The sequence below is a fragment of the Miniopterus schreibersii genome (genome assembly GCF_964146895.1).
Source record: "Miniopterus schreibersii genome assembly, chromosome: 4".
NCBI lineage: Eukaryota > Metazoa > Chordata > Mammalia > Chiroptera > Miniopteridae > Miniopterus > Miniopterus schreibersii.
In genome coordinates, this window is record NC_138105.1 from 82070309 (window position 1) to 82094548 (window position 24240).

Genomic DNA, 24240 nt, shown 5'->3' on the forward strand with positions numbered 1-24240 from the left:
CCCAGAGCACCATCAGCAGAGCTGGGTCTCGCCTCAGCCCCAAAAGCTCTGCCCCTTGGCGGACACGCTGCCGGAGCAGGCCCTGTAGGCTCCCGGGGGCCTTACCTTCACACCATCATTCTTCTTGTTTCCCCCACTCTTCCCTCCTACAGAGGAGAGAAAGTAGAGGGTTACCAACACCAGGCAGGGCACCAGGGCCCACAGGGCCAGGAAGAGCAGCATCCACAGGCAGCCGCGGGGCAGGGAGCCGGCTCAGCAATCTGGGGAGGCCTCCTCCTCTCCGCCCTCCTCTGGCCCGCACTGCCAGTGGCCCCCCACGTGGGCCTGGGCTCCCACAGTTCTCGGTGATCTCAAGTGTGACGCCCCAGCCCCATGGGTTGAGGTTGAGGAAGGTATCCAGTGTGTCCCAGGACCGTGAGTTACTGTTAGAGCCTGGGGATTCCCTCTGGATCCCGGTCACCACCCGTGCTGGTGGTGGCCAACCCGGAGGCCCGGCTGCCCGGCTGGGGCAGGATGCTCCCTCCCCAACCCTCCCGCTCTAATTTTAGCCCCATGCTGCTGCAGAGGTCAGGTGTCAGCCCTGCCTACTCACTCTGGACAGCTGCAAGCCGTGTTTTGCCAGTGACAAGAAGCAGATGCCCCCTGTGGGGCCCACCCCTGCCAGAGCACCCATCCTGGCAAAGGCCTCACCACCCTCAAACTCCAGAGCTCCAAGCTGGGGTTGGCTGTGTCCCTGGCAGCCGGGAAATGCAGAGCAACAGATCTCAGGGAAGCTCCACCTCTGTCATTCCTCTTTTCCTCCCCCCTCCCCTCCTGGCCAGAGCCCGTGGAGAGGGCAGGCATCAGCCAGGAAGTGGCATGAGTGCCCAGCCCTGCCCAACCTGGCATCCGGCTGCTCAGACCTCAAGCAAATGCCTTAAGTTAAATGAGATAGGGAATCTACAAAGTGCTTACTTAGCACAACATTTGACCTCTATGCAGTAGATGCTCAGTAAGTGGTAGCCGCTTGTATTTCTCCTGGTGTCCTGGAGAGAGCGAGCTGGAGACGAGGGGTGGTACAGGATGTCATAGCCCCAGGGGCTTTGAAGGATGGGGCTCAGGGTCTGTCCAGCTTCCCAGTCACCCTCACATTTCCAATGACCCCTACCAGGCTCTTGTCCAGTTTCCCTCTTGTAAAGCAAGTGGGGACCTCTGGATCCAAAGCCAAAAGGAATGACTGTCCCTCCCCCACAGGCTTTAAGAGTTGAAGTAGGCTGTACAGTGGGGTGAGAGTGTTTCCCCCTCCAGCCTCAAGGGGGGCCTCTCAGCTCCAGCCCACTATTGTAAGACTGTGGGTCCCGTGAGGCCATATATTCTGATTTTCAAGAGAAGACAGAGATCTAGGCTTTTCCAGGAAATCTCCTGATGTTTAAGTGCTAGAAACTCTCCCCCCCCCCAAATTTTTTAAACACCGCTGCTTCCCCCCCTCCCCGCAAGCACATCTAGAGATTGGAACTAACCCACAAGCACCATCTTGTAAGTTCTGGATTAGAGTTCTCTAGGGGCACTTCAGTTGTTAAAAAAAGACTCTGACTGTCTGGGTAGCTCATGTTTCAGTTTAAGGAGCTGCAGGATCCTTGTCTGGGGAGAGAATGGGAAGGCAGCTCAAGCGATGGCAAAAGCTCAGATCTGAAGCTCCAGGTTTTCCCACCCTGGGTCTCATTCTTCCAGCTGGTTCAGTGGGCAGGTAGACCCTCTCAGCAAAGCCTGGGCTGCAGTTTCCCAGAGCTCACCTCTTGCTTTCGGACCAGCCACGTGACCACAGCAGCCCTCTCAGGCTGGCTCCAGCCCCAGTCAGAGGGCCCCTCGGGTGAGCTTTGCTATATCTGCTCAGCTGCCCGGTCAGCTTCCGGGCTCCCCAGCGAGAAGCTTCTGGCAGCACTGGTTCAAGAACCCTCCAGTGTGCCAGGGGGAGCTTCTTGGTAAACCCTGACACTAATCCCTTTCCCTTCTCTCTTCGGGGGCCGCATGCCACAGCCATTGGGCACTTTCCACACTAACCAGCCTGGCTTTGGCCAAGGCTGAAGGCTCCTACCATGGCTAAGGGCACTTTCACTGGGGCTGGTCAAACCTGTGCTGATCACAGGCTCTGCCTCCCCCTAGCGATGCCACCTGGGGCCACCATGTTCACCTCTCTGAGCTTCAGTTTCCTCCTTCAGAAAGCAGAGAGAGTGATGGCCCCCACTGCCTTGACATAAAGGTCACCAGAGTGAAAGCATGGGGACTGCTTAGTACAGGGTTCCAGTAACGGTGGGGAACAAGTACTGCCTGTCCCTGAGCCTGGTTCAGTCCCACCTGGACCTGGACCCAACATTTGAGAGGCCTTCCCCTCTGGCTGGCCCAGTTTGAGAACCCCAGCACTGCTGTGAGGTGGGGGAGACAGACTGAACCTCTGACCCTTCCTGGTAGGCCCTTAACTTGCAGACCTTTGACCTTTCTCCACTTCTGGGTGCAGGTTTGCATCAAGTGAGCCAAGCCCCCTCTCTCTCCCCACTCTCCCCAGACCCCCTGACTTGAGGGTACCCAGGTATCTGACATGGAGATGACCCCACCTCCTGCAGGATGTGTTCAGGACTTTGAGATCCTACCACCTACCAGAGAAGTTCCTGGTGGCCAGCATCGTGGTGAGGATAGCTCCCTGCAACAGGTGAGAGGAGAGGGTGTGGGGGAGAGAGAAGAAGCCGAAGGTGAGGGGGAGAGTAGACAGAGAAATGGGTGATGAGTGGGGAAGAAAAGGCAGGTGCTCCACTCAGACAAAGCCAAAGCCTTCTGCCCCTCCCTTTGTTCCCCATTGCACAGTCCAGGGACCAACTCCCACCTCCCTTGAGAAATCAGGGTGAACTCAACCTTAGCTGGCACCATTCCAGGGACAGGGCCATCCCAGGAGCAGATATTAATAGGTTGCACCGGCCTGGCCAGAGCAGGTGGATGGGCTAGGAGACACCTGTCAGTGGGGGCTGCTAAAGGCCAAGGAAGTTTCCTGTCTGAGCAAGAACAGTAGACCCTGTGCCCCTGGGCCCCTCTCCATCCACCTCTGCCCGGGGCACTCAGCACCTCACTCTAGCACTAGCACATCCCTCTGGATACTGGGCTCACAACCCTGGAAGGTTAATGTGGAAAAACCCTCTTCTGTCAACAAGGGACTGGGGGACAATCTCCCTTCTGGTTCTGACGCTGCCTGATTTGGACACTCTCTGAGTCCCACAGTCCATGATTTTAAGAATTCCTGATTCTGGCATTTTGAGACTTCTTCTCTGACAGCTCCCACTAGTTTTCCTGGCATCATGCTGGCTGCCACCCACTTGGCCTATGCCCCCATCCTGAACCACCAGACCAGGCTTGGGAGCAATTGGTGAGAAGGTTCCCAATGAGCCAGGGCCTCAGCATCTGTCACTCAGCATGCTGATGGCTTCTCTGTTCCGAGCAGCTGGGGACCCCTCGGTCGCTCTTCCTACCTGCTCATGGGGTCTCTGGCAAGGTCTAGGCCAGGAGTTGTCATGGCCCTGGGAACACACAGGACCTGCTGAGAGGCCAGCAGCTCAGGGTTCACCTGGGTCCCCTGGTAGCTTCCTTGAGGTCACAACCCATACCCAAGTCTCTCAGCCATTCCTCCCAGTGCTTGGGGCCTCACCCCCAAAGTGACCTCCTGCCCAGTCACATGTCACCTCTGAAACCTCTGCTGAAACACTGCAGTGCCCCTAAGGGATCAAGCTCATACTTCCAGACTTTTTCCACAGGCTTGTCTTTCTGTCCGGAACACCTACCCACTCTGACTCTACACCACTAAAGCCTGCTTGTCTTGCAGGGTCTCAGCTTCAATGCTACTTGCCCAGGGAGGCTTCCAGGATCCTTCCCTGGTCCTTCTAGACCTGGTTCATGGCCCTGCTGTGTATACCCACAGCCTCAGGGCATTCGATCACAGCTCGCCCCTGCCCCATAGTGTCCCAGCTACATCTGTCTTCTCCACTGCACACTGCCCTGCCCAGACAGCAGGCATTCAATAAATGCTTGTTGACTCAATGAAGGAAAGAGCAGTGAGTGGTTCTCCTGGCCTCTGTGGAGACGAAGGCCAAGCGACTCCTGTGCCTGGGGCATGGAGGGTGAGGGCTGGTTACCTTCAGTTTTCTCCTGGCGTTGAACTTCTTCAGGCAGTCCACGGTCTCCTGTCTGTGCATGCAGGACGCCACGGTGGACCGGTGCTGGAGGAAGCGGGGAAGAGGGCTGTGAGTGGAAGGCAGACTGCCCAAGGGCCCCTCAGCAGGGCGTCTTATGGGTGTGGTTGGCATCTTGGGGGAATAATTTTTTGTTCTAGGGGATGTTGTAAACATTGCAGGTGCTTAGCATTCTGGGCACCAGATAATCAATGCCAGTAGCTCCCCAGTCTTAATGTCAACCTTCCATTTCCACTTCCCACTGAGAGCCGCACCAAGGTCAGTGTCTCTTGGATTAAGCCCCCTTGGCCCCAGGCTGGGCCTGAGAGGCCAGGGTCAAGGACAGGATTCTGTGAAGGCCTTGACCCTGAGATCTGGAGGGGATCCTGGGGAGGGGCTTGCTGAGGAAGGCTCACCGAGATCCAGGGGTGCTTGAGGGCCTCGGCAGCCGTGATGCGTTTGGATGGGTTGATGGTCAGCATCTTATTGATCAGATCCTTGGCTTCTGGGGTCACGGTGTCCCATTCTGGTGATGGGAACTGAAAGGGGCAGAGGGGCCAGGTTTGCCCAGCCTACCCCAGGCCACCCCTGCGATCCCCCAGCCCCTGACTGGCAGGGGAGCAGGCAGGGGTCCCACTGCCTGTCCACTTGGGCATCCACAACCAGGAGGAGTTGGGGCAGGGTCCCCTGACCCCAGGACAAATCGGAACAGCGGCCAGAGGGAAAGGAGGCCTGCCTCTGCTATTCTGAGGCTGTGCCTTATCTGGAGAGCCGCAGGCCTGTGGTTATAGCCCAGACTTCGGGGTCGCAAGGCTGCTTCTTGGGCTGGGTGCCTTGGACGAGTCACCCTTGAGCTGTCCCTGGAGGTGTTGTGAGGATTAAGTATGGTATAAAACACCTGGGACATAGGTTTACAGAAATCAGCCACGTAGAAAAGCAGTATAGTTTGGTAGTTAGAAGCACAGACTCTAGAGCCAGGCTGCCTGAGTTCATATCCCAGCTCTACCGTTTCTTAGCTGTATGATCTGGGCAGTTATTGAACCTCTCTGTGCCTCACCTGTAAAATGAGGATAACAGTACCTATGTCATAGATCGGTTTGAGGATTAATTGTAATAATCTATAGAAGGCATTTAAAAGAGTGCTATACGAGTGCTAGCTATTATTATCTGTGTGTATATGTATAGATAGATGGCCGGATCTATCTATATCTATAGAGGGAATCCGGTTCCCGGGGCCTGCCCCCCCACCTCTCGCAGTACTTTGCTGCTGCTTCTGCCCTCTGGGGCCCCATGGGCTAAACCCCATCACTTGAGGCCCGGTCACAGCCCCTCGCCTGGCCTCAGTCAGCCCTCAAGCTCAGCCTGCCGTCCACCCCCTGCCCCAGCACTAGAGAGTGGCAAGGAGACTGAGAAGAGCTGGGAGGGCGAAAGGGGGGCGTCCTAGGGTCCTGACCTCACTGGGCATTGATTTTCACTGGAAGGAGCCCAGGGGATGGCAGGGAGGCTGGAGAGAGGAGTGACACTCACATCATAGGCGCCGGCTTTGATCTGCTGGTACAAGCGGTGCTGGTCTTCATCCCAGAATGGGGGATACCCAACTAGCAGGATGTACAGGATGACCCCTGGGGAGAGCACCAGGAGGAGCATCAACCCCTTGTGAGGGGGAGCAATGCGGGAGGGGAGTGATGAGAAAGAAGAGAGAGGGCGCAGAGGTGCAGGTGGCCAGGGGGAGCCAGGGGCCTTTGGAAGGACTCACCGCAGGCCCACAGATCCACAGGCTTCCCATACGGGTCCTTCCGCAGCACTTCTGGAGAGAGGTATCCAGGTGTCCCTGCGAACCCTGCTCCCCAGACACACAGACAGGCAGACACACACAGAGGGTGGTGCGTAAGTAAACCAGAGCAAGGTCCTGCTGGAAGAGGGATGCAGGTTGCCCTGGAGATGGCAAAAATGCCCCCTGCCCTCAGACGGGGCCAGCAACACCTCTAGACCAGGGTAGATAAGTACATAGTACCCTGGTCACCACCCCCATTCCAGAGCCTATGGCAGAAATAATTGATCAATCCCAGAGCCCTTCCCATGGGGTCCTGACTCAGCACCATAAACTTCCAGCACAATCCTCCTAGCAGCCACTACCAATCAATTGCTGGTGGTACTCAAGATAAAATGTCCTTGCCACGTCAGCCCCAAGCTGAGCTGAACCTCTGCCCACTTCCCACCCCTTCTGGGAGCCTGTCCCTAGCTCTGGCTTTACCCTAAATCCCTTGGGTAGGTCTTTTTTCTAGGGGTCAGTTTCCTCATCTGTCAAATGAGGGATTAGGGATTCCTATCTTAAATACCTCCCAGCATTGTTGGGAGAATCAATTGAAATAATGGACACCCCAAATATTTTAACAAGTAATCGTCAGGATAGTTCCTGTTTATTGAGTGTGTGTGCTTAGCAGGGCTAAGCGCTTTCCATGCCTGACCTCATTTAACCCTCACACAGCCCTGAGGAACACCCAATTACTATCCCCATTTTACAAATGAGAAAACAGGCTAGGAGAGGTGAAACGAAGCCCAGTCACAGGCTCACATGTAGCAGAGGCCAGATTTGAACCTAGAGCTTTGGTTCTTAACCACTGATCAGTATTGCTCACTAGAAAATATCCCCAGATAGCTAAAAAGACTCATTTATGCCCAAATTTCAGAGCATGTTGGATCATCTGAGCTTAAAGCCTGGCTCTACCCCTTCTAACCTCCCTTGGCTTTTGCCAGGTTTCTTAGCTTCTGTTCCTCAGCTGTGAAGTAGGGGTAATAATCTCTAGCACTCAGGATGCCAGGGAAACTCATAGAACCCTCTAGCCAATATGACAGTGTTCATGCATGTGAAGAAGCTATGCACTGCTTGAGTGATAACTGTGTCCCTGCACTGGGACCCAGGGAGAGGGGCAACACCCACTGACCGAGAGGCTGGGTGGGAGTGACCTCTAACTCTGCTACCTGAGCTCTCGCTAGTGCCACACCATCTCCAACCTGCCCCTGTTCGGGCAGAGGGTTCCTAGAGGCCAGCATGTCAACACAAGGCTGGCCCCCAACACCCCTGCCTCCCCCGCCCCCACTCACCAAACCATGCCTGCTGCTCCCCCTCCACCTCTATGGCCAGGCCAAAGTCCGCCAGCTTCACCGCAGCGCCCTTGAGCTTGGAGGCCAGCAGCAGATTCTCCGGCTTCCCAGGACCAGAGAGAAGAGAGGAAAGTGGGAGGAAAGGCCAGAGGACAGTGAGCAGATTCAGAACCTCACCTTCAGGTGAGGTTATAGGTGGACCTGGCTGATAGGTGGCACAGCTGGATAATCTCCAACCCCGGGACCCTGAGCTTAGACCCCAGAGAGAGGACTACCCCACTGCAAGTCCTCTGTCCTCTGCAGCAGGAAGACCCTCCGCCAGTCATCCCCTCCTTCCTGATTCCCTCAGGGTCTGGAGCTGGGGCTGAGGTGAGGGCGGGAGGTGGGGGTTGGGGGACAGCCACCACCACAATAAGAAAAAAGAAGCAACATCTACTGTACCCCTACTTTGTGCCAGTCACTAGGCTAAGTGTTTTGCATACATCACCTCATTTATCATCTCAACAGCTCCTTGGGGTAGGCATAATTATCCCCATTCCCTACAGTGGCCTTCTTATATCCCCTGCAATGGTCATGCTTGTTCCTACCTCAGGGCCTTTGCACTTCTTGTTCTCCTTGCCTAATTTGTTCTCCTTCTGTGCTTCACAGGGCTGGCCCCTTCTCGTCATCTGGCCCTCACCTTCATGTCACCTCTTCCAAGAAGCCCTCCATGACTACTCTATCTAAAGGAAGAGTCCCCAGGTTTCTTCTGTCTTAGCTCCTTTTTGTTACCTTCATCGATCTCATTACAATTTGTAATGTGTTTCCCCATTTGTCTATGTGCTTGTTTATTCTCTGTCACCCTGTAACATACGAGTTATCTGTCCTGTCCACCACTGTATCACCAGCACCTAAGATAGTAGCCCACACTTATCAGGCACTTAGTAAATATTTGTCAGGTGTAGAAAGAGGAGGAAACTGAGGCTCAGAGAGGTAAAGTGACTGGAGAAAGATCACACAGCTGGTAAGAGAGAGATCCAGAATCGAGGCACAGTCTGGATCCCAAGCCATGCTCTTAACCACTCTAAGCTGAGAGACAGAGGATGGGGGAGGGAGGTTGTGGGGGGCCTCAGACATGCCTCCTGGCCTCTGGGATGTTGAGGCTGCTGTCTTCTACTGGGTCTGGAGGACAGGAAATCGCCCCAGTCAGGACAGAGAAGAGTTAAGAGTGTGGACTTTCCAGCTAGATAGCCCCAGCCTCTGATTCCAGCTGTGAAATTTGGATAAAGTATTTCACTTCTCTAAACTTTAGTCTCCGCCCAGAAAAACGGGGATAGTGCCTATATCATGGGGTGGCAGACAAATTGATTTCAGTCATCCACATAAAGTACCTCATAGAGGCCAACAGCAAGGGCCTGATAAGCATCAGCACACATATTTCCTGTTTGGGGAGGAGGTGGGGATCCCCTTCCCCACTGGGATTTCCAAGGGGGTCCCACATCTGACCTTTCACTGCCCAAAGCTAGATGGGCCGCAAACAAATATAGCTTGTTAAGGTCCTTTTTGTCCTCTGGGGACTGTTCCCAACGTGCCCTAAGTCTCAGTCGCAGTCCTGCCCTGATTTGATGGATGTGCCACTAATTATTCTATCCAGAGTGGCCTAAATTTGTGCCGCCTCTCCTCCTTCCTCCCGCGCAGGGGCTGTAGTTATAATGGGAACAGGCCTTCGGGGAGCGCCACCCTGCAGTCTGGCCAGAGACCTTCTTGCCTGTGAGTCTAGACTGAACCACAGGGAGCTCACCTGCATTAAGGTGAGGAGCCACGGACTACTCATGACAGTAAGAGGTGGGCAGGGGTTCTGCTCAGAGCATTTCACCTCAAAGAGGGACCTGGACTGACTGGAGGGTGCCCAGGGTGAGAAAGGCCTAGAAGCCCTATCCTGGGTGGAAATGGAAAACAGCTTGTAGATGACCCAGGAGCTACTACAAAGCCACCCAGGTGCCTCCAGGGCGGCTCTAAGCTCAAGGCTCGATTTGTGTGGTCCCAAAGGGTAGAACTGGGGTCCGTGGGGAAACCTCCAGTGCAAGGAAGAATGAAGGAGCATGTCCCAGTGGTGCAGGGGGCTACCCTGTAAGAAGTGAGTTCAAGGTCACTAAAGACTGAAAAGCAGAGGTTTGATGGATACCCAGCAGGGTTACCTAGAAGGGGCTACTGCAGAAGCAGGAGCTGTATTGAGTGGTTTTTTAGCCACAGACCTCCCCCCAGGGCCTGGGATCTCAGGTCAGAGGCCAGGGCTGCAGTCTTAGCTCAGGCATGACTGAACTGCATGTTCTCAGGCAAATCCCTGGGACTCTTTAGGCCTACTTTCCTGCTCTGCAAAAAAGGCAGTGATGTTTCAAGCTACCAGCTGCTGAGACCGTGAGGCCCAGCAGAGCAGAGCTGCAGATTTGTGCTGACTGGGCAAGACCGTGCGGCTGATGCCAACCCTGGACTCCACACTTCCTTGTCCTGCCCGTCTCCTTCATCAGGTGGGAAGAGAGAGCACTTCAAGGGCTCAAGGACTGTGTTTATTCTCCCCCTGCCCCCCACCTTGCAGTCTGCAGTCTGGCCAGAGACCTGGAAACAAGGGTAACAATGGGTCTGTGTACCAGGCACTGTGCTGTCTACTTTGACATCCTCACTAACTTGTGCAGAGGTTGCTATGGCAACCCCCACTGTAAAGAAGCTGACATTGTGAAGCTAGAAAATGACCCAGCTGGGACTTGGACCAGGCCATAGCCAGTGTTGGCATTCTAACCGCGTCTCACCTGGCCTGGCACAAAGCGTGTGGGGCTGGGAGTCAGAAGGTCTGGGTCCCAAGCCCAGGTGCTCAGCCTCCCTAAGGCAGTTTCCTTATCTGAACAGTGAGGGAAATGTTCTCCATCCAGCCCAACAATGGGAAAGTAAAGGGAATCTGACAACACCAGTGGCTCTGCAGATGGAGGGAAGGGCAGGGGACAGAGGAGCAGGCTCCCTGGTGAGCTGCAGCCTTGGGCTGGTCGCTCACCTTCAGGTCCCGGTGCACCACTCCCATCTGGTGGCAGTGCAGCACGGCCTCCAGGATCTGCTGGATACAGTGACTGGGGAGAGAAAGGCAAGGGTCACGGTGTGAAGACAGCCCTCCCCTGGGAAGCTGGCAGGTGAGATGCCCTGCCCCACCCTGGGTGCCATTGCCAGGCCACACCTGGAACTCACCTGGCATCAGCCTCACTGTAATACTCCCGGGCCACGATGTCCTCAAACAGCTCCCCACCGGTGACCCTGGGGAGACAGGCACAGTCACCCTCCCACAGAGGCCCCAGGTGCCACCTCTTCTGGAAGAGTGTCCAGGGAGCCAAGGGAGGGCCTGGGGACCTCACAGACTCAGCCCCAAAGGGCCCCGGGGATCATAGGGGTGTCCCCTGCTACAACCCTCTTCCTGACTTCTGACCCACCCTTCTACTAACTTCCCTCCCCTCCATCCCAGGCTCTTCTCCCCACCCCCCACCCCGGGCCCAGGCTGAGATTAGGGTGGGACCCTCAGGACACATCACTAGGATTCATCAGATTCCCAGAAGCCCAAGGGCCAGGTCTTGGGGGGTTTTTTTAATACTTTATTTTTAGAGTAGACTTAGGTTCACAGCACAATTGAGCAGAAGGCTCCAAGATTTCCCACATACCACGGTCCCCCCACATGCACAGCCTCCCCCACTATCAACAAACATCTCCAGGGCTGTGTCTTTATAGATGAGACCAGTGTTGTTACCGAGCCTCTCTGCCAATCCAGGAACCACCCAGGCCTCTCATTGAATTATCGCTTTTCATTCAATCAACCGACTTCCAAAATTTTAACATTATTCCAAAAGGAAACTTTATATCACCAGTGGCCACAAGTAGAAATGAAACTAACTGTGCTGGTGTTTCAGGAACACCAACCTGCAATGCTAGGGAGCAAACCTATCGCATCTGGGAAACTCCCTCAGCATGGGGGGTTCGGCCCCATCTGGGGCCATTTCGGACCCCTCAGGCCAAGGGACCCAGGGAGGCCATCGCTGTTCAGGCTGCCCTGATATGCACTGTGCATCCCAGGGTGGGCCCAAACTCACAGGTCGAAGATCAGGTAATGGTGTCCCTCCTCAGAGATGCTGTCGTGGAGCCGGACTGTGGGAGGAGCCAAGGCGGCCAGTTACACCAGAGCACACTGGTCCCCACCCTGCCCTTCCTCTCATCCTCCCAACAGCCAACATTGCAATTTCTCAGACGGTCACTGAGCACACGCTAGGTACCAGGTGCTTTGACAAATGCAGGTGAACAGGGGCTCGCTGACTTCAGGCACTGCCCAAAGGGGCCTGGGCTTAAAAACAACAGACCCCATTTTTGGTCAAAGTTTGGTCCACTCCTGGCTCCAATCCTCAGTTTCCTTTCTGGGCAAATGAGCACCATAGAATGAGCCTGCGGCTCAGATCTCTGCCACTTGCTAGCTGTGTGACTTTGGGCAAGTTGCTACACCTTTTTGAGCCTCTCTTTCCTTGCCTGGACAATGAGAATGAGACTCTTGGACTTGGAGGCACAGTCAGTGCTCAGTCGGTGCTGGCCCCAAGTGAATATCCCTGATCTGCTTCCAGGTCTGAGCAGACAATAGGCCGGTGGAGGCAGCAGTGACAGAGTCCCCAAGTTCTGGCATGCTAAAAAACTGCCATCCCTTCATACCTCATTTACCAAGAACAGAGCCAGGTTCCCAGGAGCCCAGAGCTTCCAAAATTATTCCCTGCGCTTCTGAAAGAAAGGGCCAGAGGTCTGGGGCTGACTCCAGGCCCTGCACCCTGCCAGCCAAGGGCAAGTTCTCCCTGGACAGGTTCACATCCTCTCCTGCGCCACAGCTGAAAAATGTGCGCAGAGGGGGTGCAGGCCAGAGGATTATAATGCGTCTCACGATAGAAAATTACACAGCTGTGAAGATCATGCGGCAGTTATCTATTCACTGGTTTGGAATCGGCTCTCAATTATGCTGTTTAGTGAAAAGCAAAATGCGAAACAGTGTGCATCGTCATTTTTTCAAGATGCATTGAAGCCTGTATATGTCATTAGTCTCGGGGACATGGAGATGTGGGCATTGGGGTGCCTTGGGGTGTAATTGGGGGAGCAGGGGTCATGGATAGGTGAGACTTACTTTTCACTGTAAACCCTAATGCCATGGAATTCTGGCCATGCACATGGATTTTTGACTCAATACTGAGTCCCCTAAATTCCTTATGGCTCTCAAATTTGCACATAAAGTTTGGAGAAACAGGCATCAAATACCTGGGACTAGGTGCCTACTATGGGGGAAGGGGAGATGGAGACCAGAGATGGAGCAGGAGGAAAGGGGCACACAAAAATTGAATTCTTAAATGATGATACATATATTATAAATAATGTCTGAAAAATGTTTTAAATCTATATTAAAGCAAAACTAAAAATCCTATAGTATAGGATTATACTATATATACTAAAAGTATATATAGTATAATCCTGCTTTGATTTTTTTAATCAACATTTTTTTATAAAAAATTTCAAACATACAGTCAAGTGGCCACCCATGTGCCCACCACCTGGGTCCTATCATTAATGTTTTCTTATACTTGTCTTACTACATGTCTATCCATCCCTCCATCCATTCATCAATTTTAATTTTTGAATGCATTTCAAAGCAAATGCAGGCTTAATTTTGAAAAGGTATATGTGTATTGAACTGAGTATCCTGTGTTTTTTGTGTGCAGACTGTAGCAACCCTACATTGAGGCCCTGCCCAGACCCCCCTTGGTAAGACAGTGCAGCCACCTGCAGCTGCTGGGAAGGTTGGCTGCTCACAGCTGCCCTAGTTTTTCTGGGGAATTGCCCACTGGTGATGGAGCCACCTTGCCCACCAGATTACCTGCAGCCTTCAACTAATGACTGCAGGTAACGTGGGGAGGCAAGGTTGCTGCAGAGGCCCAGTCTCCTTGCCTTAAGGAGGGACAACTCCAAGATGGGACTTATGCTCCAGAGGCCTCCCACTGCACACACACACACACCCCACCTGGGATCAAGTCAAAGTTGTACCTGGCCTCAGGCCACATTCCTTCCCCTTTTCCCTCCTGCTCCCCCCCCGACCCCCATCCCTTACAGGTGTCCTCTGGGAGCACAAGCACCTGAGTCCCTACCTTGGGCTCTTCTTCTAGGAAACCTGACCTGAGAAGAGGTGTGCAGGTGTACTTGAGAAGGTGCAGGCACTAATTGTCACATGGAAGCAAAATCATGCAGTGTTAGCCCTAGATGCTGAAGTTATAGGAGATACTTTAAAAATTACTTGTCTTCTCATTTATGTACAATAAACTTGCATTGTTAGTGTATCAAGGTCAAGTTTTGAAAAAGACCCTTTTCTCGCCCCAGCTTCCTCCAGGTGGGCTCTTGGCGATCGGCTCCTTCCTGTCTCCTCCGCTCCAGTGGGGCATGAGAGGTTTGGACTTCCCTGAGGGTGAGTAGCCACATTGCAGCCAGAACCATGTGAGAAAGGGCTTTCAGGGCTGCCCAACAGTCATTTACAAGGAGCTCCAAAGAGATTGGGGTCCCAGGTCACCTTCTAACCAGGAGCCCCAGCCCCTTTAGAGAAGGCCCTCACGGTTCAGGGGAATGGACAGAATTGGGGTGGGGTGTTTCTCCAGCTGACTTTAGCTCAGGTGGTGCATTTGCGCTAATTGTAAAAGGCTGTTCCTCTGAGCAGCCAGGTGACAGGGACATGGGCTGGATTCCAGCCCCCATCCATGGCAGAATATTGGAGTCAGTTTCAGAGGTAGCTGAATCACCGCTCGGAGTCCAAGAGACAGGCCTTCTCCTTTCACTGCTGTTTTCACATAAAAACCTCCCCTCCCATCAGCAGAGGTCCAGGAAACAGGCCTTCTCCTTTCACTGCTGTTTTCACATAAAAACCTCCCCTCCCATCAGCAGAGGTCTCCCTGAAAACAAACTCAGCCCAGAGCCCAAGAGGAAAGGCAGAATTCAAGGGCCACAGGCTATGCAACGGTGTGACCCCTGGTGCAGAGATCGGCGTGTCTATGCCCATTGAATTATACTGTCCCTTTTTTTACTTTTTAAAATATTTTCATAAACCAAAATTCTGTAACCTAGTTTTCATTTATGTAGCTGAACTCACAAGTTTCTGACATTCCTGCTATATTTCTAACAGTTGCCATTTTTTTCTTAGAAGGTGAAGGGTAGTACTTGTTCCCTTACCCACATGTCCCCCTGACAGCACACGCCTGAGGTCCACTTGGGAAGCTAAATAGAATGACTGAGAATAGACTCTGGAGTCAGGCTTGCTGGGTTCACCCCCCAGCAACACTTCTTATTAGCTGTGTAACTTTGGGCACACTCTGTAACCTCTCTGAGCCTCCTCTCCTAACAGCAGTGGGGGATTACTGCAATCGTGCTGGTAAAGCACTCAACACAGTGCCTGGCACCCCAAATCACCTGCTAAACCCTCAGGTCGTCCCCTGCTCCCTGAGGGGGCCTTCTGGGGTCTGCCCCATCAGCAGGTGGTAATGATACAGAGAGCTATGGTCTGTCATCCCCAGGGCCCATAACTTACTGCTCCCCATTAGAGCTGGGACTGAGAGGGGGAAGGGGCACAAGGGGGAGGAGGGAGCTTTGACCCGAGGCAGCTGTGATGGAGTAGCAACACACACTCACTCACTCACTCATACCTCCTTTAAAGAACCTTGGAATTTTGTAGCCAGAGATCACTCACAAGCTCCTCCATGATACAGTTGGGGAGCTGGAGGCTGGGAGGGGGCCACACAGTGAGGCCAGAAGCAGACTGGGGACCAGGGTCCAACCAGAGTCCCTCCCGCCAGCGCCAGCTGCAGTTTGTGCAGCCCTGCTCTCCTTCCCAGGCACAGGGAAGGGGAGGTGCCTCCTGGGTATAAATAGCAGACAGAGCGCTTCTCTTTAGCAGGAGAGTTAACCCTTGGGGCCCTGGGCACAGAGAGATGCTTCCCTGGAGGGAGAAGGTGTGGTCGCTGTCAGAGTTGGAATACTCCTTAGAGAGCACCCAGGCCTTGTTCCTCAGAGTGTGGTCTGTGAACCAGCAGCCTTGGCATCACCTCAGAGCATGTTAGAAATGCTAAATATTGGCCCCCACCCAGACCTAGACCTGTTGAGCCACAATCTACCTGTTAACAAAATGCCCAGGTGGTTTGTTTAGCCCTCTCCTTGTGAAGATGGGGGAAAGTGGCTCAGAGAGGGTAGTGCTCCTACCCAAGGTCACACAGCCATTTCCTGACAGAACTATATCTAGAATCTGTACTTTTTCCCCTCTGACTCACCTGATGGGTAGGGACACAGCCTCCCCAACTGTGCAGGGATTGGGGAGGAGAGGGGAGGTGAGACCTGTCCTGGGCCCAGCCTCTCCACATGGCCTGCACTCCATCTATCCTGGGGGCAGGAGCCACCTTGCAGCTTGCCTGTAAGGGGCAGGCCAGCCACAGGTCTAAGTGGGTGGGCAGGGGCACGGTGCCAGGCTGACTCAGCATGGGGGTGGGTGAGGGAAGTGGGCTGCACTGGTCAAGGCCAAGCGTGGCCTATTTTCATCTCTCTCAAGAGATGAAAGGCTTCGGGAGTTTTCCTGAAACAGCTTTTCTGAAGGAGGCTGCCGGCAGCGTGGGCTGCGAGGAAGGGCCCCTTCTTCACCTTCCCCCCACCCAAGCTGGTCTCTGTGGAATGTGGAAACCATCAAAGACACCCCCTGTTCCTATCTCTCTTGCCGCCATCCCAAGAAGAAAGCAACTGCCTCCCCACCCCATCAGCAAAAACCCACCAGGAGGGGCAGGGAACCCGAGCCCAGCCCCACCCCCGGCCCCTCACTTGTCCCCGAAGAATGTACCGATGTTGGGGTGCTTCAGTAGACGGCAGATGCGGGCTTCACGCTCCAGCTTCTGATGGTCTGAAACACAGATAGATGCCCAGGTGAGTCCCAGGTGAGGAGGAACCTCCACCCGCTCCATCTCTCCCTCCTACAGCTTCTAATGAGCTCCATCCCCCAGGGCAGCCCCTGGGCCCTGGAAGAGCTGGCCTTTCAGGCAGGGCCTCTGGGTTGTCCAGGGAGGCAGTGAGATGCAGCAGAAGGAGAGGCCGGGGTTGCAATGATGCGGAAGACCCTTCCCCTCTCTGGGCTCCAATCTCCAGGGCTCTCAAATGAAGGGTATCCCTGAGCCTCTTCCTGTATAAGACCTAAACTCCATAAAGCCAGGACCCCCCCACCCTGCCAGGAGGGGACCACCCGCCATGCCCCTCCTCCAGCCCTGCCCTCCTCCAGCCCTGACCCTCACACTGCACTCCAGCCAGATTAAACTGATGAACTTCACTTCTCACTTTGAGGCCTTGGCACACTGGTTCTCTCAGCTTGGAACAGTCTCCCTCAACCTCCCACTGGTCCTTCACTGGCCATCACTCACTCCTACCCATCCTTAGATCCTCCCCTCTCCTGGCAGCCTGCCCTGATTGCCAGGCTGGTGGGGACCCCTCCTCTGTGCTCTCAGGGCCCCTGCACAGCATATCTCAATGGCTCATTGATATCTCTACCCTTGAGGGTGGGGCCTTGGTCTCTGTTATACCCCTGGCAGCTACCCAAATGCCTGGCACATAGTAGGTGCTCAAAAAATAACTGAATGAAAGAACAAAAGATTGAATGAGTGAACATTTCTAAGGCAGTGGGTATTCTCTGCAGAAGAGCTGTATTAACTTGCAGAAGCCACCTCCCCTGCAGAGGACACAGAGAGCCCCAAAGAATCTCCAGGGTAGAACTTATATGTGGCTTACCCAGAGCTCTCACACTTGCCTTCCCGTATGCTTGTCCTAATCCCCTGGGCCTCCCCACCCACCTGGTCAGGATCTGCCACCTCTGGTCTCTGACTCTGAGGCTGCTAGAAACAGTCATACCCCGTTCCGGTCCTCCCAGCAACCCTAGCTGTGGGCATCACTGTCCCCATTTTATAGATGTGGAAACTGCAGCCTGAGAAGCTGAGGCCTCATCGGTGGCAGAACTGGGACTGGAAATGTATTTCCCACTTCCCTTTCTGATGCTTTACTCACAATTCAGTCATTAATGCTTTGATTTTCAAAAGCAACACCAATAAAACAGGGACCATTTACAAATGTAGAATATTTACCATGCTCTAGGCATTGTGCAGAGAGCTTTGTATGCATTTCAAACCCTCACCGCAACCCTTTGAGGGAGGTGTAATTACTATTCTGGCTTTTAAGAAGAAGAAACAGAGGTTCCAAGAGGTTAAGTGCCTTCCCAAAGTCACTCCCGTAGTGAGCAATGTAGCCACGCATTGTACCGACGCATTGTACCCAGGCAGCCAGACTCCAGGGGTGAGCTTTAAAATCCTGTGCTATCCTTTTCTCCATGCCCTGACAAACCTCCACCACTTCTACCTGCCCCAAATTCCCAAAGGGGAAAATCGAGGCCCACGGGAGGGTTCTCCCACAGACACTCAGAGGCAGAGCTAAGACTAGAACCCTGGCCTCCCAGTGGCCCCTTCAGAGCAGGTAGGCACCAGGGAGGGTGATGAGCGTGGAGAAGCCTCAGCCCTTGTCCCCTGGCGGCCAGCTCCCTTTGCCCCACCCCCTCCATTAAGCAATCACAGCCATCCTCCAAAGGCAGCAGAAGCCAAGATCAATACTGAAATGTGGCTTTTCCATCAGCAAAGCAATTAAATCCAATCAAGTTTTCATAGAGTGTAAGCTCAACTCCCCAGCTAAAGACCAGCTGCAGGCTAAGGAGGGAAGGTGGGCCCAGGGGTATCCCCCTAATTCCCCTTCCCTCCCTGCCTCCCTCCTTAGCCTCTAGAGTGGGGGAAGGGCAATTCCAGTGCGAAGGAGGGGAATCCCCATCTACTGGTGGAGGGCCCTCAGTGGACTGAGGAAGGCTGGCCCCAGGCCCTGCTCCGTACCCTGCCCCTCCATCCCTCCATCCCTCCATCCCCAGCAGGACTAGAAAACAGGCAGGTCAAAGTTGGGCTTAGCAGGGGGGGCTGGGGCCTCCTGGCTCAGGCTGCATGTGGGGAGGGGCAAATTCGGAATTCTCCTGTTTCCTCCATGTGAGGTTACCCAGGAGCAGAGCTATACCCAGGATTGAAAGAAGAAACTGTTGGTCATGCAGCTAACTCGTGCCTGGTTACCAGACTTCACTGCTGGAAATGCTGGGAACTAATTGTTTTTATAAATCTTATAATGGTCTTGTGCATAGTACAATTCCACTGCATTGCAACTTTCGGTACTAAAAGCATTAATTTGTTTAATGGAAACAGACACATTATACAATAATTTTTGTAACTCTGTTTGAAATGTTTTTATTTTCTAACACTATGCAGGAAACCCCAAGAAGTGTAGGGATTGTATTTCTCTTGACCTCTGAGACCTTCCTCTGTTATGTAGATGGGGAAACTGAGGCACAGTGATAAAGAAGTAGTCCCTTTATCAAAATCATTTATCAAAATGCTCCAGCCTTATTAGAACTCAGAGCTCTGAGAATCTACTCCTGGACATACTCTCTAATCCCCACCCATCAAAAGTCGTCAGCAACCAAGGAGTTCTTATTAAAATATAAAATAGATCCTATCGCTCTTGAGCTTCAAACTCTCCCACGGCTTCCCAATGTATTTATAATACAATCCAAACTCCCCACTACAGCCAGCAAGACCCTACTGGGTCCTGCCTCATCTTGGCTTTGAAGCTCCAGCCAAATTGGTCTCCTTTTGGGCTCAAGCACATAGAGCCCTTCCCACCTCAGGACCTTTGCATTTGCTGTGCCCTCTGCCTGAAATGCTCTTATCCTGGGTCTTCTCATGGCTGCCTCCTTCTTTTGTTCTGAGTGTCCCTCCTGCCCCATTATTTCCCCATTACCCTGTCTTATTTTCTTCATAACACTCATCACTTCCCGAGATTACTCAGCTTATCTGTGTGTTTAATGCTCTTTTTAGTCCCCCTTCCTAGAAAACAGGTGCAATGAGAGCAAGACCTTGTCTGTCGGTCTCTGCCACGTTCCCAGGGCCTAGAGCTCAGCTTGTCAAAGATCTCATAGTTAAAAACTGGCCGAGCTGGGATCTCAATCCATGTCCATAATTACTACACTATATTGCCTCCCATTCTAATAATTGATTAATTGCTAAACCAATCCATGCAGCTCAGTAGAGTCCCACAATGGTGAGAGATCTGAAGGAAGCCTGGGTACCTGGAAGGGTCATCCCCCAATGCCCATAACATACCTGTAAACCTTCCCTCTCCCTCCCTGAGGGCAGGCCTCCAGGATGTTGGGGTTTTGGGAGCCAGCCCTGCCCAGAGCTCAGCAGGCATGGGTGGGTGGAAACTCTGGGGGTAGGTTTCTGAGGCCAGCAGGGCAAGGTGGGACAGAGAAGGGGCGGGGGAATCCTGGGGGGAATGCAATTAGGCAGTTTGGAGGGCTCTCTGTCTGTAGAGGGGCTGTGCTCTAGCAGGCAGGTGGGACGTGAGATTCTGACCAGAGGCACAGGAACCAGGAGAGAAAATAGGCCTCCAAGTCTGGAACAGGAAATGCCCCACCCTCCACCGGGCCTCCGCACGACTCAGGATCCTGGGAGGTTGGATAAATAATCATCAGGACAGAGTGCCAGGCAGGGGTGACAGGAGGATGGGGAGGAAGGGAAAGATGTCTTGGTGCCACCCCACAGGCTCCCTCATGAGGACCAAAAGCTCTGGGGCAGCCTGAATGAGCTCATGCTCTAATTCCCACCCAGGTCCTGACACTGGCCACCAGGGAGCCGAGAAGTGACCCCTCAGTGGGGCCTGTGGAGGACGCTGTACCCAGGCCAGTCACCTCTGGCTGCATCAGCTGCGTCCACACGCCCCGCAGTGTTAATGAACTCTGCGTGGGCCTGGTGAGCTGGGGCTGGAAAGCACACAGAGCCCTTGGCAGGGAGTTAGCACGGGGCAGATACTCGCTGACAGGATTTTGTCAACGCCACAGGAGCTCGGGCCTCACCTACGGAATCCAGCCCTCGGGGGTAGAACCACCCAGGGCAGCTGCATTTTTATAAAGGCTCCCGAGGGGGTTTGGCAGGGACTGGGACAGGCAAAATTTTTACCTTTCATTTCATGTCTATATGGTCTCTTGGAATTGTTTATCATATGAGTATTTTATTTAAAAGGTTAGTTTAAAAATACATACAAAAAATATCTCCTGGGTTTGGGAACCGCTGGATAGAAGAGGCTGCCTGGATGGGGAAGGGGAAGCCACAGCTCCCTGGGGATTAGAGAGATGCCCCAGGTGGGCATGGTCCCCACCAGGAGTGCCAGCAGGAGAAGCTTAGAGAGTGTTGCCAAATAGTCTCAAACCATCCCGCCCCAGGCACCTTGAGTGGCAAACAAAGAAACCAGCTAAAAAGGAGCTTGCTTGCCTCTCCCGCTGGGGAGAAAGCTTGGGCAGCTGGCAGGTTTCTTTGGAAAGGTTCCCCCAAGAATATTCCCACTCCCATCATATTCACCCAGGCCTGGTCTACTTTCCTCCCAGGAGGTCAGAGGTTCAACAAATCTCCAAAAAGAAGGGGCATGGCAGTTACTGCCTGGCACAGCCCATTGCATACACTGCCCAGGAATGCTTAGTCACCTTCTAAAACAGAGGCAATTGCTCTCCCTTCTCCCTCTTACGTGTGTGTGTGTGTGTGTGTGTGTGTGTGTGTGTGTGTGTGTGTAACTGGGCCAAGGCCCCCAGCATCGGAAGGACCTTGGTGCCTGTCACCCCAAGTCATGGCTCTAGTCCTGCCCCCACTATTTTTCAGGGATTGGGACATCTCCCTGGATCATTAGAGCTGCAAAGCACAGAGAAGGCACCAGACTGCCACTAGTCACACAGCAACAGCAAGGCCAGTCCCACCATCTGGATGTGAGGCAGGGCTCTGGCTGGCCATCCTGCCCACCCTGGCCCCTGCCCCTGGCTCTGGCTCCAGATCTTTCATAGGACAGTTCTCTCCCTCTCCTTCTTTCCGCACCAGCTTTCATGCTGAGTGTGTGCCAATGGGGGGGGGGGGGGAGGAGAGCTGGGCTTTCAAAGAACTTCCCCCGCCCACCCAGCCTCTTCTCCCTGCAGGATACTGGTCTGCCTACAGGGGACTTTGGTAATGAAGAGAAAGTGCTGGGCTCCCAACAACACTGAGCCTGAGAGATGAAAAACGGCAACACGAGGTCTAACACGGGGCCTGCTGGAAGGCCTGCAGGGGGCAGTGTGAACATCCTGTACCAGCCTCCATGAGCCCCACACCTGCTGGGCCTTGGCACAGACACAGCTGCTGCCTGTGCCAGGCAAACACCTGGACACTATGCCAGCCCTGCATGTGATGTCTCCCACACTGCACAAGCCATGGGCTGCGCAGCTCACACCTGCACCCACCACCCGCCAGAATTCCCTCCACCACCCAGTGGTCCCCCAAGGTAGCTTAGACACTGTTCAGACCAGGGGTTGAATCTTTGAAGGTAACTTTCCCCAACCCGCTGACCATAGTCACCATCATTGCTGCCCTAATGACATGCTAAAGCCAAGAAGCAAGACCTCTAGGCAGCCTCCCCAAGTTTTAACGTCCACCTGAATCATCTGGATGTCTTTGTTAAATGCACACTGATTTCTTAAGTCTAGAATCAATAATTTGCCTTTTTAGTAATCTCTTGGTGATGCTGCTGCTGGTGGTCTAGGATCACTTCCAAATTAGAATTACCTGGGGGTCTTTTCCAAAACCCAGGTGACACCCCAGGCTAATTAAGTCACAACCTCTGGGGGTGGGACCTGGACATCAAGAATGTTTGAAGCTCTCCAGGAGATTCCAATATGAGGACAGGTTTGGAAATCACTGTCCTAGAGATGATTGGGAACCAGAGATCAGACTGGTGTGGCTGAAGCTGAGCGCCTGGAGTTGGCCCGACACTGGTTGAGCACCTTGGATATACGGGGCGCTGTCCTAGGTACTGAGCAGGGAATGAGACCCTCCTTACCCTCTCGGAATTTAAAGTGAAGAGGAAAGATGGATGTTAAACAAGGAACAAAGCCAGTAAATGGGTCAAGTCCAGGTTGGCGGAAAGCCACAAGAGAGTGAATAGTAATAAGAGATATAAAATGGGGGAGATGCCCTCAGATTTAGGGGTCAGGGAAGTCTCTCAAAGTATGTGACGTTAAGCTGAGAACTGAAGGTCTTGATTAAGAGCCAGACTTGTAAGGAGCCAGGTAAGGGCATCCAGGCAGAGGCAACTGCAGGTACAGAGGTCTGGAGGTGAGAACGGAGACGAGTGGCAGAAAAGCAGGGAGAGGAAGTCCCACCTGACATCTTAGCCTTGACCTGGGTGTCGAGGCAGAGAGCTTGGCCTATCAGAAACTCTGTGACCTCCAGCCTAGATCCCTCAAGGAAGGAAACTGGAGGGCTCTGTTCTCATAATACCCACAGGAAGAAGAGCTCTCACCCCTGCCAGCAGCATCACCCATGGGGACAGACTCAGGCCCTGGTTCTAAGCTAAGGGGTAGAGGGAGGGGTGAAGGGAAGGAGAGCCCCAAAGGTGGTAAGGCATGGATCTCCCACCTACCTCTGGCAGAGAGTTTCTTGGTGTTGATGATCTTGGCAGCATACTCCTGGCCAGCCAACACCTTCACGCACCTGCGAACCACCGAGAAGGCTCCCCTAGGAAGACAGAGAAGTCAAAGAAGGTGAGGCCGGGCCCGAAGGCTGTGTCCCCAGGAGACGCTGGAGGCTAGAGTTTGTGCAACTGCACTGTGGTAGGTGGGGCTGCTCAAGCTCACAAGGACTGCTGCGGCCGATGCAGGGACAGAGCAGGGCTGGAGACCCAGGAGAACCACTGGCGATGGATTATTAGAAACGGCCTCGTGAGAGATGAGCCTTCCAGAGTCCTAGTAAGTTAGGCTCACCAAACTGTAAAACATTATTAGAATCACAGAATCTGGGTCTCTGAAAGTTTCTAGGTTTTTGTTCTTTGAGTAGATAATACATTGACGTGGTTCAAAGTTCAAAAGATACAAAAGTGTAGATTGTGAAAAGACTCTCTCACCACTGGACCTGTCTCCGAAGTCCCCTCCCCAGAGACAGCCAGTGTTACCAGAACATGTTTCCACAGACACTCTCCCCCACACAAATGCTACTGGACCCTGCAAGCTGTTCTGTACCCTCCATTTTCCAGGAGATATTTAAGCGAGCCTCCTCTCATTACACAAAGAGCTCCTCACGATATTGTATTCAGTCATGTGGCTGTCCTGTAATTTGCCGAGCCGATCTCCTGTCGATGGGCAATTAGGTCAGCTCCAACGTGTAGCCATTACAAACAGCGCCGCAATGACTAACCTTCTACGTGAGCATTAGAATTACATTTCCTACATGTGCAAGTGTTTGTGGATAAATTTCTAGAGCCGGTGTTATTTGGCCAAAGGGTGGGTGTTGTTCAAAAATTGTGATAGGTAATGAGAGATTTGCAGTCTTAGGCATTCTCCCAGCTTTTGCTAAGGGGACCACTTCCTCCACTCTTGCCCACGTGGTGCCATCAAACTTGCCTATCTTTGCTAGTGAGACAGGTGGGAAATGGCAACGCAGTGTAGACCTGATTTGTAATCCTCATGCTAACAGTGACTCTGGGCATCTTTTCATATGTTTTAGGGGGTTCCTGAAATTTTATCCTCAAAGTATTGGTGGTTGAAGAGAACTCAAAGGAAGTATTTATGTAAATTTTCTCAATTTTTAAATACTGGCACCATATCTTTTAAAATGTAAACATAGGATCTGGCCAAACAAAACTAGTTTCAGGGCTAGATCTGGCAGCTAGGTGCCATGTTGTACCCTCTACCACAAAGGTCATCTGGTCCAGCCCCTTCATATCACCGAGGGAGCCCCTGAGGGGCTGGACA

General features: G+C 53.2%; 2 protein-coding genes across 3 annotated transcripts in view; both read right to left on the minus strand.

Moving 5' to 3' along the window:
- Positions 1–24240, minus strand: part of CD74 (CD74 molecule) — a 196615-nt gene that overhangs the window by 53191 nt on the left and 119184 nt on the right. The window lies entirely within an intron of this gene.
- The window catches only part of CAMK2A (calcium/calmodulin dependent protein kinase II alpha), a 60658-nt gene that overhangs the window by 22708 nt on the left and 13710 nt on the right, over positions 1–24240 (minus strand). For both annotated transcript variants that reach the window (XM_081136171.1, XM_081136172.1), the window contains exons 2-13: positions 22914–23008; positions 16192–16251; positions 11399–11453; positions 10509–10574; positions 10321–10393; positions 7296–7398; positions 5947–6030; positions 5718–5812; positions 4607–4729; positions 4155–4238; positions 2635–2677; positions 106–146 (exon numbers count right to left, since the gene is read on the minus strand). In XM_081136171.1, coding sequence (XP_080992297.1) covers positions 106–146; positions 2635–2677; positions 4155–4238; positions 4607–4729; positions 5718–5812; positions 5947–6030; positions 7296–7398; positions 10321–10393; positions 10509–10574; positions 11399–11453; positions 16192–16251; positions 22914–23008 — 922 coding nt within the window. The remainder of the gene's footprint in view (positions 1–105; positions 147–2634; positions 2678–4154; positions 4239–4606; positions 4730–5717; positions 5813–5946; positions 6031–7295; positions 7399–10320; positions 10394–10508; positions 10575–11398; positions 11454–16191; positions 16252–22913; positions 23009–24240) is intronic.